We start from the raw sequence: 14653 nt of genomic DNA on the forward strand, positions 1-14653 counted from the left end.
CAAGGACAAGGGAAGACCATAGCGTATAAATCACTCTGCTGAGAAGGTCCCTCCAGGACCTGTACCCCTCCAGGACCCTGAGGTGAGCAGGAAGGATTGTGGACACAGACTCTTTGAATAACTCCCCTCTGGCAGGTGTCTGCAGTCCATCAGGACCCAAACCTCACTCCACAAACACAGTTTCTTCCCGACTGCAGCTTGTCTCAACAAGTGGTCTGCACATCCCCTGGTTAATATTTTGCACATTTCTGCACAAAACTACTACTTGTAAAAGTGGTCAGCTCTTTCATTTTAAAACAGCTATATTGTGCATATTTTATAGTATTTTTTATATTCTATATCTATGTTGCTTGACTTTTGTAGTACTTGCTTTTATTTTTATTTTCTCTTATTATGTGTAACCTCTTCCACTACTTGAGGGCGCCGGCGCTGTCTTCCAGAGGCTGTAGCAGGCTCAATTTTCCCAACCCATGGTACCAACCATGTTATGGGATGTGGCCATGGCATGTCCAGGAGGAGGCCAAAAAGCTCTCTGAAACTGGACTAAATTTGGGCAAGAAAAAACTGGCTTGGACACTTTTCTGTGCTTCAAATGTATACTTAGCAATGCGCCCACACACACACACACACACATACACATACCTGGGCTCCAACCGGCTCTATCCTGGTGGTGAAAATCACCTCTCCTGACCTTCCCGTGGTTAGACCTGAACTGACAGGATGGAACCTGGGATGACAATAATACAAATAAGAAGGTGTGCAGGTGATCCTCAGTGATGAACTGACTGTGAGTCAGAGCCACAGCCGGGTCGTCCGCCAATCAGAAGGTTTCGCGATCTGATCAAAGTGTTGAAGCAAGCTTCTCCATCAGTGTGTGAATATGTGTGTGAATGTGTGTGTGAATGGGTGAACGCTGAGTGGTCAGAAGACTAGAAAGCGTCTTGAGATAACTTCTGTTGTGATTTGACGCTATATAAAAATAGATTGAATTGAATTGAATTGAAAGGAGCTCTATAAATTTACCTTCGTGGAGGAGGAGGAGGAGGAGGAGGAGGAGGAGGAGACTTGCCGGCCCTGTCTGGACTCGGCTTCATCTCCTTGTCCACACTGGTGCGGCGGGGTTTCTCCACCTGTGGCCGGCTGCTGCGCTCTGTGCTGGGAGAAGCTGATGGAGCAGCTGAGGGAGCAACTGATGGAGGAGCTGATGGATGAGCTGATGGAGAAGCTGATGGAGGAGCTGATGGAGGAGCTGAGGGAGAAGCTGATGGAGGAGCTGATGGAGGAGCTGATGTAAGAGCTGAGGGAGCAGCTAATGGATGAGCTGATGGAGGAGCTGAGGGTGCAGCTGATGAAGGAGCCGTTGGAGGAGCTGATGGAGGAGGTGAAGGAGCAGCTGATGGATGAGCTGAGGGAGCAGCTGAGGGAGGAGCTGAGGGAGGAGCTGAGGAAGGAGGTGAAGGAACAGCTGATGGAGGAGCTGAGGGAGGAGGTGAAGGAGCAGCTGAGGGAGCAGCTGAGGGAGGAGCTGAGGGAGGAGGTGAAGGAGCAGCTGAGGGAGCAGCTGAGGGAGGAGGTGAAAGAGCAGCTGATAGAGGAGCTGAGGGAGGAGGTGAAGGAGCAGCTGATGGAGGAGCTGATGGAGGAGGTGAATGAGCAGTTGAGGGAGCAGCTGATGGAGGAGAGGAGGGATCAGCTGATGGAGGACACTCCACAGCAGCTCCTGGAGTTGAACACATCCAAACATCAGAGTGCTGTCCTTTAGAAACAGTTATTGTTTTGTGTGTTTTGATTATTATGATGTAAAGTATATAGTATATTGATGTGTTATCTTGCTGATCGATTGATTGACTGACTGACTGACAGACGGACTGACTGATATCGGCTATAAGCCTGATCCATTTCCCAGCCTTCCCAATGTGGTCTGGGTAGACCACTTTGTGCCCAAACAGATAAACAGCAGCCTACTAATGTGTCCATGATGTCAGTGTGTGTCAGCAGAGTCCCTGTTTGTTGCTATCGAAGCAACACTTCTCAGCTGCTCCTCCACAGAGCTGCTGTTGGCTGGAAACAGCTGTTCTACAGAGCTACTGTTGGCTGGAAACAGCTGTTCTACAGAGCTACTGTTGGCTGGAAACAGCTCTTCTACAGAGCTGCTGTTGGCTGGAAATAGCTCCTCTACAGAGCTGCTGTAGGCTGGAAACAGCTCCTCTACAGAGCTACTGGAAACAGCTCCTCTACAGAGCTGCTGGAAACAGTTCCTCTACAGAGCTGCTGTAGGCTGGAAACAGCTCCTCTACAGGGCTACTGTTGGCTGGAAACAGCTCCTCTACAGGGCTACTGTTGGCTGGAAACAGCTCCTCTACAGAGCTGCTGTAGGCTGGAAACAGTTCCTCTACAGGGCTACTGTTGGCTGGAAACAGCTCCTCTACAGAGCTGCTGTAGGCTGGAAACAGCTCCTCTACAGGGCTACTGTTGGCTGGAAACAGCTCCTCTACAGGGCTACTGTTGGCTGGAAACAGCTCCTCTACAGGGCTGCTGTTGGCTGGAAACAGCTCCTCTACAGAGCTGCTGTAGGCTGGAAACAGCTCCTCTACAGGACTGCTGTAGGCTGGAAACAGCTCCTCTACAGGGCTACTGTAGGCTGGAAACAGCTCCTCTACAGAGCTGCTGTAGGCTGGAAACGGGATGTTAGACATTTGGTCATTCAGTATTTTGGTCATGCTGTCACAGGACATGTAGATCTTGGATCAGTTCACTCTTAACTTGTTCATCCTTAGTGCATATGTCAGTATTTTATTTTCTTTGTTCAGACTGGTACCATACCTGTGTCTGTGACTTCTAACTGGGTGGAGTCCACCTCATCACTCAGCTGGGGGGGGGTGTCCTCCTGGAAACCAGACAGAAGTGCCCGGTGCTCCACTGAGGCTGAAGCACAAACACAGACACACTTGTTTGACTTTGGAGTTTAAATATGAGTATTAAATGATATATTCAATTAATTCAAATAAAACATATAACTAAAATAAACGTGTCTGTTCTCCATATCATTATTGTTGGCCACTTCACTCAAAGGTTCGACAACAATATTATCTGTTTTTGTTAATGAGATATTTGGGCAGGGAGACTTGTACAGTTTAGTAGTTGTTAGGAATAAATCCTGCATTCTTCCTGAATCTGACTAAGAACACTTCTACGAGTAAACCTCACAGAACAAAAGCAGATTTTGGATGAGAAAAAGAAAGCGTCCAATGTGTTGTCAGTGAATGGGGTTCTAGAGGTCAACCTTGCAGTGTCGGGTCCAGAGCTGCAGTGGACGTTATCTGTCCTGGGGCAGAATCACAGCTACCCTCTCTGGTATCTGACACATTCAGATCAGGGATGGACTTCATCAGGCTGGCCTGGGCTTCCTGGAGGACCTGGTCCAGGTCCGTGCTGGTGTTGGGGGGTGGAGGCTGACTGGAGTCATAGCTAGCTGGTTGGTTGGCTTGGCTGGACTGGTTCATACTGCTGGTTTCTACACTCAGACTGCCCTCTGGAGTTGGTCTCTGTGTAGTCTGGGGAGGACAGGCACAGATCAGAGGGTGATGATAGGTGGGCTTCGTTTACAACTATGAATAACTGTAGGAGAAATCTCACCTAGAGATCAGCAGACACTCAGTAGGCAGTGATTTGGTGACTTGCTGGTGAAAAAAACATCTATCTTAAACAATGTCTAGTTTGGAAGTAAGTTCTGTATAAGTGTTGTTCCTCCAGCATAACAAGCATGATGTCCTAGCGTGTTGTTAGGACCTGCTTCACACTGAAACAGTTTATTGAAACAACAGCTACATGTCTAAAAGACATTTTAAGTTAGACATACGTATATGGACCTGCAAATTCTTAAATCAACTTATGAAGCAAATTGACTTTGACCATGTTTCTCATTAGTACTATGGGATGTGTGTCTATTTCATTATGGAACCACACAGTAAATACCAGTAGTCATTTGTAACGAAGCATCTAAATATTACATATATAATATAGTGTAGACTTTCAGGGTTCAACCACTGGTTAGCTCAGTGGGCAGAGCCACTGGTTCCAGTAGTAGTTTACCTACAGCTGTAACCTCAACATTCCTCAACACATAACTACAGGAAAGTCAGTGATATTGAAACAATATGGAGTTATGTTATGGTAACTGGTTATACAGATTTCTCTCTCTCAGAGAAGTCCAATTGTTTGAGTTCTACAATATACAGAATCCTTATACAGAGCAACGCTGTTTGTGTAGTGATTCTTTTTTACTTTACACCAGGGGTTGATAGAGTAGCTCAAAAGAGTGAAAGGAGATGCATGTGGACAAAACGTCCACTACAGAGGACACATGTTAATGCGCTGGGTCTCAGGAGGATATATATATACTGTATATATAAAAGGAGGATATATTCAACACTGACCTCAGTGTGTGTCTGTGTGGGTTTCATGCTGGTGTGGTCAGCGAGGCTGTACTGTGTTCGGTCCGGTGACTGCAGAGGACCTTGTCTCTTGTGCAGGACAGGGCTGTCCTCTCTGCTGCGAGGACTCACCTTCACAACACAACAACATTTATCACATTCTTCCTCACAAAAACTCCTGTTTATGTTCACAGGCTCACATTTTGTCATTTTATAATCATTCAGCAGGTTGACTGATGGTCAGTGCACTACCTTGGCCACGGTGGGTGAATCCCGTCCATGGGAGGGTGTCAGTGGGGGGCTGGGGTGGTGGTGGTGGTGGTGGTGGGAGGGCTGGATCACTGTGGCTGCTGTGTTCACTCTGTGGGCCATGATGGGGGAGGCTGAGCCCGCCAGGCTGACCTCAGCCTGACTCCCAGAGAGAGAGGGGGTGGGCAGCGGAGGTCTGACTGAGGACCGAGGCTGGGGTTTGGGGGAGCTCTGGGGGCTCTGGGTCTTCAGGGGTCTCTGGTCTGTTTCCATCTGGGCTGATCTGGCTGGGGGGGTTGACTCTGATGACACACACCTGTTGGTAACAGGGAGGATCAGAAGGATAATAAGGATTATTTTCCTGCTAAACAAAAGTGCTTTACTTGTGAGTGAAGTTGATGAGAACCTGCGGAGACGACTGAGGGCTTCAGTCAGGGCTTTGACCCTCTTCAGCATGGAGTCCATCTTATGAGGCTCCTCCTTCAGGAAACGTACCGCCTCCACCTCCAACCTCAGCACGGAGCGCAGCTTCACCTGCAGCTCTGGAAACTCACCTGGGAGACAAACAAAGACCTTTACTCTGTGTGAACTCTGAAACTCTACATATCACCACATCTTATTATTATCATTATATATTATAAAAATATTTGTATATATTATTATATAAACAATGAATCCTGAACAGGATAAGCTGTTTAGGGAATAACTGGATACAAATAGATCACGTTATGTCGTCCCTGATTGTGATGAGACTTTTAATACACGGTGTCAGTTTAAGATCACTTTGATCCAATATGCATGCTGTCCTACATACAGTTATAGTCCTGAGTCCAGCTGGACCAGCGATTCAATTGATCATTGATCATCATCTCTTATCAACCTCAATTTATTCTCAATACACTAGCCATATACATAATAGCTATATATTAGGGTTATATTTGTGTCCTCCAACAAACACAAGACTTTCATCCAGCAGGCCACTATTCGTGTTCACAACGTTTAGAGTCATTTTCAATGTACAAACGTAGTAGTTTTAAGCCCGACCACGTACAGTAGTTCTTTCCTAAACCAAACTATAGTGGTCATTTATGTTTACCTCTCATCTCCTCTTTCCTTCACTTCCTTTTAATTCCCCCTCCCTCCCCTTCTTTCCCTTTCTTTCCCCCCTCCCCTTTTTCTTCTCTTTCTCCTCCCTATTGACGATGTGTCATTTCCTTGTTTTTCCACCAATAGGCTTGCTCATTGATGGAGAACCAGCCTCCCACTCTACTGATTAGTGTAACACAATATAGGTGTGCAAGCTATTGCTGAATGCTCACAGTGACCCTGATGAAGACCTATGTTGGTCACAACGCGTTGGTCATTTTAAACAATTAATGTAAAATAAAGGCATTTTAATTTTGTTCAAACACTACAGTGTGCTTTGGATTATTATCGAGGGAGACTTGTATTTTGTACTTTTTTCCACCCATGCAATGAGCCCTTCACAAAACTGAATGAGCCCAATACACCTGAAGGATCCAAAGAGCACCTGTATGTGATTACCACAGAGACCCAGCAGTGCTTCTACTCCATTGTCTTCCCTTTGGCCTGGACTTTGTAACTTTGTAGAACTTTTACATACACAAAAAAACACTCGAAAGGAAAGAGATAACAGGTTCTCTTTAAACTTTTGAAACATATTTCTCCTCAAGAAAAGATTTAAGCACATCTGATTATTCAGATAATGTTTAACCGTCGGCCGACAGTCCTGTCTTCATACAACCCAAACCAACCTTTAAGGATGGCCAGAGCTTCTCCAACCCTCCGCAGGTTGACTGCTCCCTCCTCCACGTCTCTCAGATTGATTGACAGCTGGTCGGGACTGGAGGCGGAGCCATGTTGCAAACAGTCCACATAGTCCTCCAGTTCACTGAGAGGTGAAAAAGACATCAGACATGTGCCGACAGTCAACACAGGCAGAAGAATCAGCTCTGTGACAGCCTACTGTAGACACAAGATGGCAGCAGAGAGTTCATTTGAGGGGTCCCATAATTCCGTTCCCTACACTGCTTTTATGAGAGGCTTATGAGGCCATGGAGTCTAAATATGGGAACAAAGAATGTGAAGTAAAGTAAATGTGTTTACCTGCCAGGCCATTGTTTTGACTTTAATTTGATTTCAGCATTATTGGGATGTCTTCAGCTATCACAAATAAGACCTCTTACTGTAACAGTATGCATGGCTTATTGAACAACACAGCCTGACACCGGTTTCCCCACCTGTCCCAAATGACCTAAAGAGGTACAGTATGTGCCCAGTTGGATTATCACCTGTGTTGAACTGTGTGGGAAACGTGAAATAGCGCATTATGTCAAATTAAAGTGGTGTCAATTTCGGGTTTTGCATCTGTGCATCTGCGCAGTTTTGAAGTGATCGTTGTGCCCAGATCATACACTGAGCTAATTAAAGTCACATTCAGTTTCAAGGTTCAGCATGAAGGAAGAATTCCCTCTGAGATATAGTGAGCTAATGCTAAATAAAGCTAATGTGGCCATTCAACTCAGTTCCTGCTCATACTGCCTCCTCTCAGAGCATGTGAGCACGGCCAGTTAGGACACGGTGGGATGGATATAATGCCTGTGATAAGAATCACACAAAATATCAGTTTTACAGGGTTATTTTGTCTACAATTCAATTTTGAAATTGTAAAGTTTGTCAGAAATAAAAAATCAGCAACCAGTTTTATTTATGTAACAGTCAGCATTTTTCATTTTTTGTATGACTTGAACTTGTTATTGTTGAAGAGAATTAAATGCTAAAAAAGTTGAGTTTAGTGTTACCATTTGCCTTTGTGTGTTTACATTATCAGTTGATAAAACTTTTTCAGATATTCTTTCACACACACACATACGGTCATCTGCTGTCTCTGCCATTGCTGTTGTTGGAGGTGCAGATCTGCATTGTAACAGACGGGGTAGAGCATGACGTCAATGTGTGTAAAGAATAAAAAGTCCATAATCTTCACTCTGCACCGCCTTTATCAGCGCACAGCAGACTGGAGGAGATCCTAAAATTAGCACATCTATGTACGAATATAGAATCAATTTTGAATCAGGGATCGTTTTGAATCGAGAATCGATTGTGAATTGAGTGGTGAGATAAAAATCCACAGCCCTCATCAGTAGGATGGAGGTTTGGTGGAAATGAGTATTGTACTGAAAGTGGTTGATCGGCAACTACAATCAGAGAAATGTATGTAATATTTCTCTCAACATAATAACCCTCCCACCCCTGATAACACCACAGTGAGTGCTGACACATTTAAAGAAATCACATCCATTGATGAAACAATCCCATTAGAGTCATCATAATTTAAAGGTTTAGAGGTTATCCTTTTTGTATCATGCAGTTGACAACAGTAATCATATTTACTTGTGCAATGTCATCGTTAATGTTGATTACAAACCGCCCCTTTATGGAGAACCTGTAGCCTCTAGGCATGAATGCTTGTTTGTTAGCTACCTTAAAGGTATAGGACTAGCAGTACAATCTGCATCTTATTGGCTTTGTTAACTGGCTTTGTCCATTTATATTATCAGAACTTATGAGACATAACCTGGTTTTAACAGATTTAGTCTTTGGGGCCTTGGCGACGGCGATTAGTGGACAACCCCACTAATCGGAAGGTCGATCCCCGGCTCCTCCAGTCAACATGTCAAAGTGTCCAAACTGCTCCTGAAGGCTGAGCCATTGGTTTGTGAATGAGTATTTAGATTAGTTCCTGAAGGGCAGGTTGGCTCCTTGCATGGCAGCCTCTGAATGGTTGTCAATGGGTGAATGCTGACATGTAGTGTAAAGCATGGGATTGATGTGGTACAGGTAACTGTAGAGAGCTCCAGTGTGATCCCTGTTGTGTGCAATTGTCTGTTCTTCTACAATCAGCCACAGACAGTTTCTTCCATCTGCCTTTCTACAGAGCTGAAAATGATATTGTCTTTTTCTCTATTAAATGGAGATAAAGATAAATGATGGCCTTGTTCCAGACCTCAGATGTTTTCACTGATTCAAGCAGGTCTGGTGTCGTGCTCACTGATAGCTGAGTGACCAATCAGAGCTTTGTAGGCTGATTAAGAACGAGGACATTATCTTCCTAAACCAGAGACAGAAAAATAGAGCTAACATTTTTCTCTTGTCCAACGGACACAGGACAGATACATCAAGTAATATAGTTATAACAGTTATGTTGTCAGCATGTAACAACTAAAACTCCAGTGGCGTGTTGACAGCTTGCCTATAGCTACGATTCATAACTGACAAACATAATTTTCTTTGTTTTATCTTGCTTGAAATGATGTGGTGCTCAAGTGTCATTAGACAGTACAGAGCGACGTGTTCTCATCCCCGCTGTGTCAGACCCATCGGCGCCACTTTAGGTTCAGGTAATAAAACCATTTAGTTAGGTTTAAAAAACAACACAGTTGGTCTTAAAACGACGACGTTTGTAGAGTGAAAATAACACGGAACATTAAGGAACAGCTGATTGTTATGTGAAAGTGAAACTTAATGCAGAGGACACAAACAGAGGTCTCCTGGATGAAAGCCTTGTGTTTGTTGGACTCCTCCTCCTCCTGTGTGTCTCTTTCACTCTTTAAACTACGTCACCTCAGCTCTTTCCCTGAGCGTTTAATATTGACATGGATGGGTTTACATTAATGGAACGCCTGCTGTGTCTCATACCGGCACTAAAGGGCGCTTTGTGTGTCGGTATTGAACGCCGACGACCGTCTCAAAGCATCGGTATTTGACGCCCTGGGAATGAGAACAGGCTTTACAGACAGACTGAAGAAAGAGACCAAATACATAGAGATGTGTAAGCTAGTTGAACTAAAGCTAACCCTACAGCTCTCTATACACATAAAGAGTCATGTCTTTCAGGTGTGAATATATGTATTATGTATATGTATATGTATATGTATATGTATATATATATATATGTATGTAAACAAGGTTGCTGAGCAATACAAACTAACTGACACTTGAGCTGAAAGAAATTTACAGACTCTTGCTAAAAGAAAAGTGCCAGTGAAGCTTCTTGATGTGCTGTGTAGGTATTTTGTTAATTACATGACATCCGTGATTTGGATTGTGGAGAGATAATTGTATCACGCTCTCACTACTCGTGAGGCTTGATAAATGCCAGGATTCTGTTTGCACAGAGCATCTGTACCATGAAGTCAGCGTGTAGCATGCTAACATGAGAATGAGTTGTGATGTCTCTGGAAGCCCATGTCACACCCAATCACATCACTTCTCATCCCTCTGGCTCTATTTTTAACATTATGTTTCTTCACATTTTCTCTCGGCCTACAGATGTTGCCGTGCTGTCTTGCATGTCACCAACGATTGGACTTCAGCTGCAGTGACATCATAAGAGACATGTCAGAGCGAGTGTGTAAATGTTGAAAAGGCTAAATCACCACTTCAGATATCACTGCCACTAATGGAAAGTTCGTCACAAAGTATTGTGAGACAGAATAACACATGTTGGTTTGTATCTTTGACAATGAGAGAAAATAGAATATGATGTCATCCTTTTAAACAATCTGATGTAACTCGTGGAAGTCGGTGACAGTGCCTAAGGAGTGGCAGACCGGGGTGGTGGTTCCCCTGTTCAAAAAGGGGGACCAGAGAGTGTGTGCCAATTACAGGGGTATCACACTACTCATCCTCCCTGGTAAAGTCTACTCCAAGGTGCTGGAAAGGAGCGTCCGCGGATAGTCAAACCTCGGATCGAAGAGGAACAATGCGGATTCCATCCCAGCTCTTCACTCTCGCAAGGATCCTGGAGGAGGTCCTGGAGTATGCCTATCCAGTCTACATGTGTTTTGTGGACCTGAAGAAGGCGTATGACCGGGTCCCCCCCCCCCCGAAATGGGTTTTCTCAGGAGGGTGGCTGGTATCTCCCTTAGAGATAGGGTGAGAAGCTCAGTCATCCGTGAGGGACACGGAGTAGAGCCGCTGCTCCTTTGCGTTGAAAGGAGCCAGTTGAGGTGGTTCGGGCATCTGGTAAGGATGCCCCCTGGGCGCCTCCCTAGGGAGGTGTTCCAGGCTGGGAGGAGGCCACGAGGAAGACCCAGGACTAAGTGGAGAGATTATATCTCCACACTGGCCTGGGAACGCCTCGGGAACCCCCAGTCAGAGCTGGTTAATGTGGCTCGGGAAAGGGAAGTTTGGGGTCCCCTGCTGGAGCTGTTGCCCCCGCGACCCGACCTCGGTAAGCGGTTGAAGATGAGAGAGATGAGAGTTGTAGCTCTAGTGGAACAGGGGCCACTGTGTCCACAAGTGCTGATTACTTGTTAATGGTCAATGGTAACAGAAGCCACTAAGCTACTGGTCATACCAGACCAAGACTGTAGCAGCAAACCCACTCCCTGTCCTGAAGGCTGTTTTGTTGTTAATGAAATCAACTTTTCATTTGTGAGAATGACTGTGCTACTTCTCCTTTCAAAAGTTAGTCTTTCTTCAGAAGTATATATTCTGGAGTAAATTGGAATTCTTACTGGAGCTGCGTGAGTATTTTCTCCTCTGTAGCCAGGTAGTGGATCCTCTCCTCCTCCATGTCAGCTCTCCGTCTGTACACCGCCTCCTCAGAATGAGCCAGCCGATCATACATCAGCACCACCAGCTCCTGACCTGCCATCCGCAGCATTGAAGTCACGCTCTGCTGGTTTGACAGCTGGGACACATGGAACAACACAGGAATTAGGATTCATGGGGACAGTGAACGCAGCATCGTAGCTGCTAAGTTAACGCTCCCGGACGCTGAACTGGGGACTCAGTTGTCTGTTGTGCTCATACACTGCAGCTGGTACGAGACACAAATCTTGTTTGTTAACGGTTAATAATTGGTTAACAAGGGTCGGTTATCGGTTAAGAAAATGTTTCAAAATGAGCATCCCTAATAGCAACATTTCAACTGACTAAGTAAGGTTAGCCAGCGTTGTCGAACCTTGTTCATATCCTAGCAGACACGCGGAGGACATTTCTGAAACACGAATCACAAGTTAAAAGAACGTGCGTCAATGTGATCATGTTTATGGGTGGGACCTCGATATCATGGCTCCACTGTGTAGACTCTGGCTCCAGGTGATGTCAAAAGTGCAAGATGGCAGTGCGTTACTTTCTACAGTGAGGTCATTTTGCATCCATTTCAGCTTTTATTACTATGATGATGATGATGATGATGATGATCATTGATTATAATTAGTGGGTACACAGTACCTGTAAGTGTCTGAGTTGGTTGAGTTGCAGACGCATCTCACACACATTTCTCTTTGCTAACACCAAGCTGTGCTGCAGCCCGCCGTCAGAGGGAGGGGCCTGGAGCACCAGAGGGGCGGGGCTGAAGCTGTCAATCACAGCAGCAGGCACCTGAGGCTCAGATGATGCTCCTGAAGTTCAAAGAAAGGTGATTCTAAGGTTACCATCATGTTCAGAGCAAAAGAAGTATGTTCTTCGTGGCAGGTAATGTCAGCATGTGTTAAAATAAGAACATGTCTCACCAGGTCTGCTGTTGAGGAGTCTGCGTCCAGCATCCTCACTGAGAAGACACACAGACAGTTGACATAATAAACCTAAGCCAGGGTTTATACAGCATACACAACTCTTTTTATGTTGGCACCTGTAATATCCAGAAATGTCCATTACAGGTCTACTTACCTGGTTCAATCTGAAACATGACTTTACCTAACATCGTTGGTCCACACATCGTGGATCCATCTAAAGAGATGCTGTTGGCTTAAAGCGATACAGATGTTACAGACCTGACAGTGTCCTGGACTCCTGGAATATCTGCTCCCATAGACAGAGCACTGTGCACCAGACCTGCTAGACTGGCTATCTGCTGCTCCATGGCTTTCATTCTCTCACTGGAAATAGAAACACATGTACAGTCTCCATCACATTTAAACATGTGCTCCATAATATCTAAATCATATGACGTGTTTCATATTCAGCTCTTTAATTCCACTGTCTGCAATTCATCACACATGCTAATATATGAGACATGGACACTGAGGCTGTCTACAGGAAGGGACAGAGCAGACTCAGGTCCTTTCATGTGTGCTCCAAGATGTTGCAGATCTATGTATGGATCTATCCATCCATCCATCTATCTATCTATAAGCTACGTGTGTGATTTAGGTTCCCTGTGTTTACCACTGTGTTAGAGTAGTTCAGGTCTGTAGATATCCTCCAGGAACAATCACTGGACCTTTCTTTATTGAATACACACCTCATTAAGTGTTTGCAATGAAGTAATAAAGGAGATAACTCTGGCTCTCAGCTCACCTCTGGGCATTGCCGGCAGTCACATGACCTTCCAACAGTCTCTCAGGTTGTCCCAGAGGGCTGTCCACAAAAACAGACGAGGTAGAGGACGTCGAGCCACTTCCTCTGCTTCGGTTTACGATCTCCACCAGGGCTCCGTTACTGTCCCGCCGCAGGGACCGGCGAATCGGTGACATCCTCTCTGGAGACACCAGGCCTACCCCCCCAATGATGTGTCCGTCAATCATCCTGACCTCATTAACTCTGTGAGGGGAAGGGGGCGGGGTTTTGGTTCCCAGTGGATGAAGCTGGCTGTCTCCATACTTCCTGCTCTTCTGCCTGGATAGTGGGAAGAGATGGACAAATGAATGGACTCATGCACGCCTGGTTACATGAACACTTTCTTCATGGCCAAAGTGTGGTGGGTCCCCAGCTGTAAAAATTATATTACTGTATTCTAATCAATCATTTCTGCAGCTGATGTCACTGATCGGTTCTTCCTCTCTGCTAAATGCTTCTCTATATAACATTAAGAGCATTAATATATCATCATCATCAACTATTGTCTATATAAAGATATAGAGGAGTAATGTCTACCTGAGTCTATGATATCAGCATTAATATATCAACTATTGTCTCTATAAAGATATAGAGGAGTAATATCTACCTGAGTCTATGATATCAGCATTAATATATCAACTATTGTCTCTATAAAGATATAGAGGAGTAATATCTACCTGAGTCTATGATATCAGCATTAATATATCATCATCATCAACTATTGTCTATATAAAGATATAGAGGAATAATATCTACCTGAGTCTATGATATCAGCATTAATATATCAACTATTGTCTCTATAAAGATATAGAGGAGTAATGTCTACCTGAGTCTATGATATCAGCATTAATATATCAACTATTGTCTATATAAAGATATAGAGGAGTAATGTCTACCTGAGCAGAGAATGAAGTCTCTGTGTGTGTTGGAATCAGAGCTTCTCTGTGCTGTGTTTTGTTGGCCGGGCCGGCCGGGTGTGCATGTTAGTGCACGTGAGTGCACGTGAGTCCCTCCCTTTGAGACTGTTGCCCCCCCACCCTGTTTCAGACTCTAATTTTGATTTATAGCTCCTTTGAAGAGAGTTTACATCGGCATCACCATACTTAACCATATTTATTAACCACAGATTACCGTCTGGGGCGCGATGTGTTACCACGATGATTTAATTGAACTTAGTATTTCCTAAGACTACAAATGTAAACAGGTTCAGCCGTGGTTCATCTGATTTGCATGAGGAGATGCTGATGTTGGGCTGTTTTGACAGATGTTGCTCATATCTAGAAAGCAATGGAGCACAAAAGAAAGCTAAAAAAGTTATCTCAAGTTTAACCAAAATAAAACAGAAGACACGCCTTCCAAAGTTATGACAAATCAGACAACTCCTGCAAACACTTCCACTTTTTATGTCCCTACTGTGGTCTTCTTTACTACTGTCACTGACTTTCACTAGCCATTTAATGCTTTTACATTGTGTGATGACCGCTCTAGTGAGTATAGTGCAGAGATAATAGCAGAATGTGGCGGAGTCTGCCATTCCTGTGCTGGATTCAGATTATCTTCAGACAGGCCAGGGATCCAGTGGAAACGATGCAGCATCTAAT

The 14653-nt window shown here is 44.7% G+C and overlaps 1 protein-coding gene across 1 annotated transcript in view; it reads right to left on the reverse strand.

Annotated features, from left to right (window-relative positions):
• Positions 1–14653, reverse strand: part of si:ch211-207d6.2 (sickle tail protein homolog) — a 110123-nt gene that overhangs the window by 24634 nt on the left and 70836 nt on the right. Inside the window, exons 8-20 of the mRNA XM_037787735.1 lie at positions 13014–13331; positions 12488–12592; positions 12227–12264; positions 11946–12115; positions 11225–11400; positions 6458–6594; positions 5089–5236; positions 4686–4998; positions 4437–4565; positions 3284–3554; positions 2824–2925; positions 1024–1369; positions 643–727 (exon numbers count right to left, since the gene is read on the reverse strand). Of these exons, the coding sequence (XP_037643663.1) occupies positions 643–727; positions 1024–1369; positions 2824–2925; positions 3284–3554; positions 4437–4565; positions 4686–4998; positions 5089–5236; positions 6458–6594; positions 11225–11400; positions 11946–12115; positions 12227–12264; positions 12488–12592; positions 13014–13331 (2338 nt within the window). The remainder of the gene's footprint in view (positions 1–642; positions 728–1023; positions 1370–2823; positions 2926–3283; positions 3555–4436; positions 4566–4685; positions 4999–5088; positions 5237–6457; positions 6595–11224; positions 11401–11945; positions 12116–12226; positions 12265–12487; positions 12593–13013; positions 13332–14653) is intronic.

This window comes from Sebastes umbrosus, chromosome 12, assembly GCF_015220745.1.
Source record: "Sebastes umbrosus isolate fSebUmb1 chromosome 12, fSebUmb1.pri, whole genome shotgun sequence".
Taxonomy (NCBI): Eukaryota; Metazoa; Chordata; class Actinopteri; order Perciformes; family Sebastidae; genus Sebastes; species Sebastes umbrosus.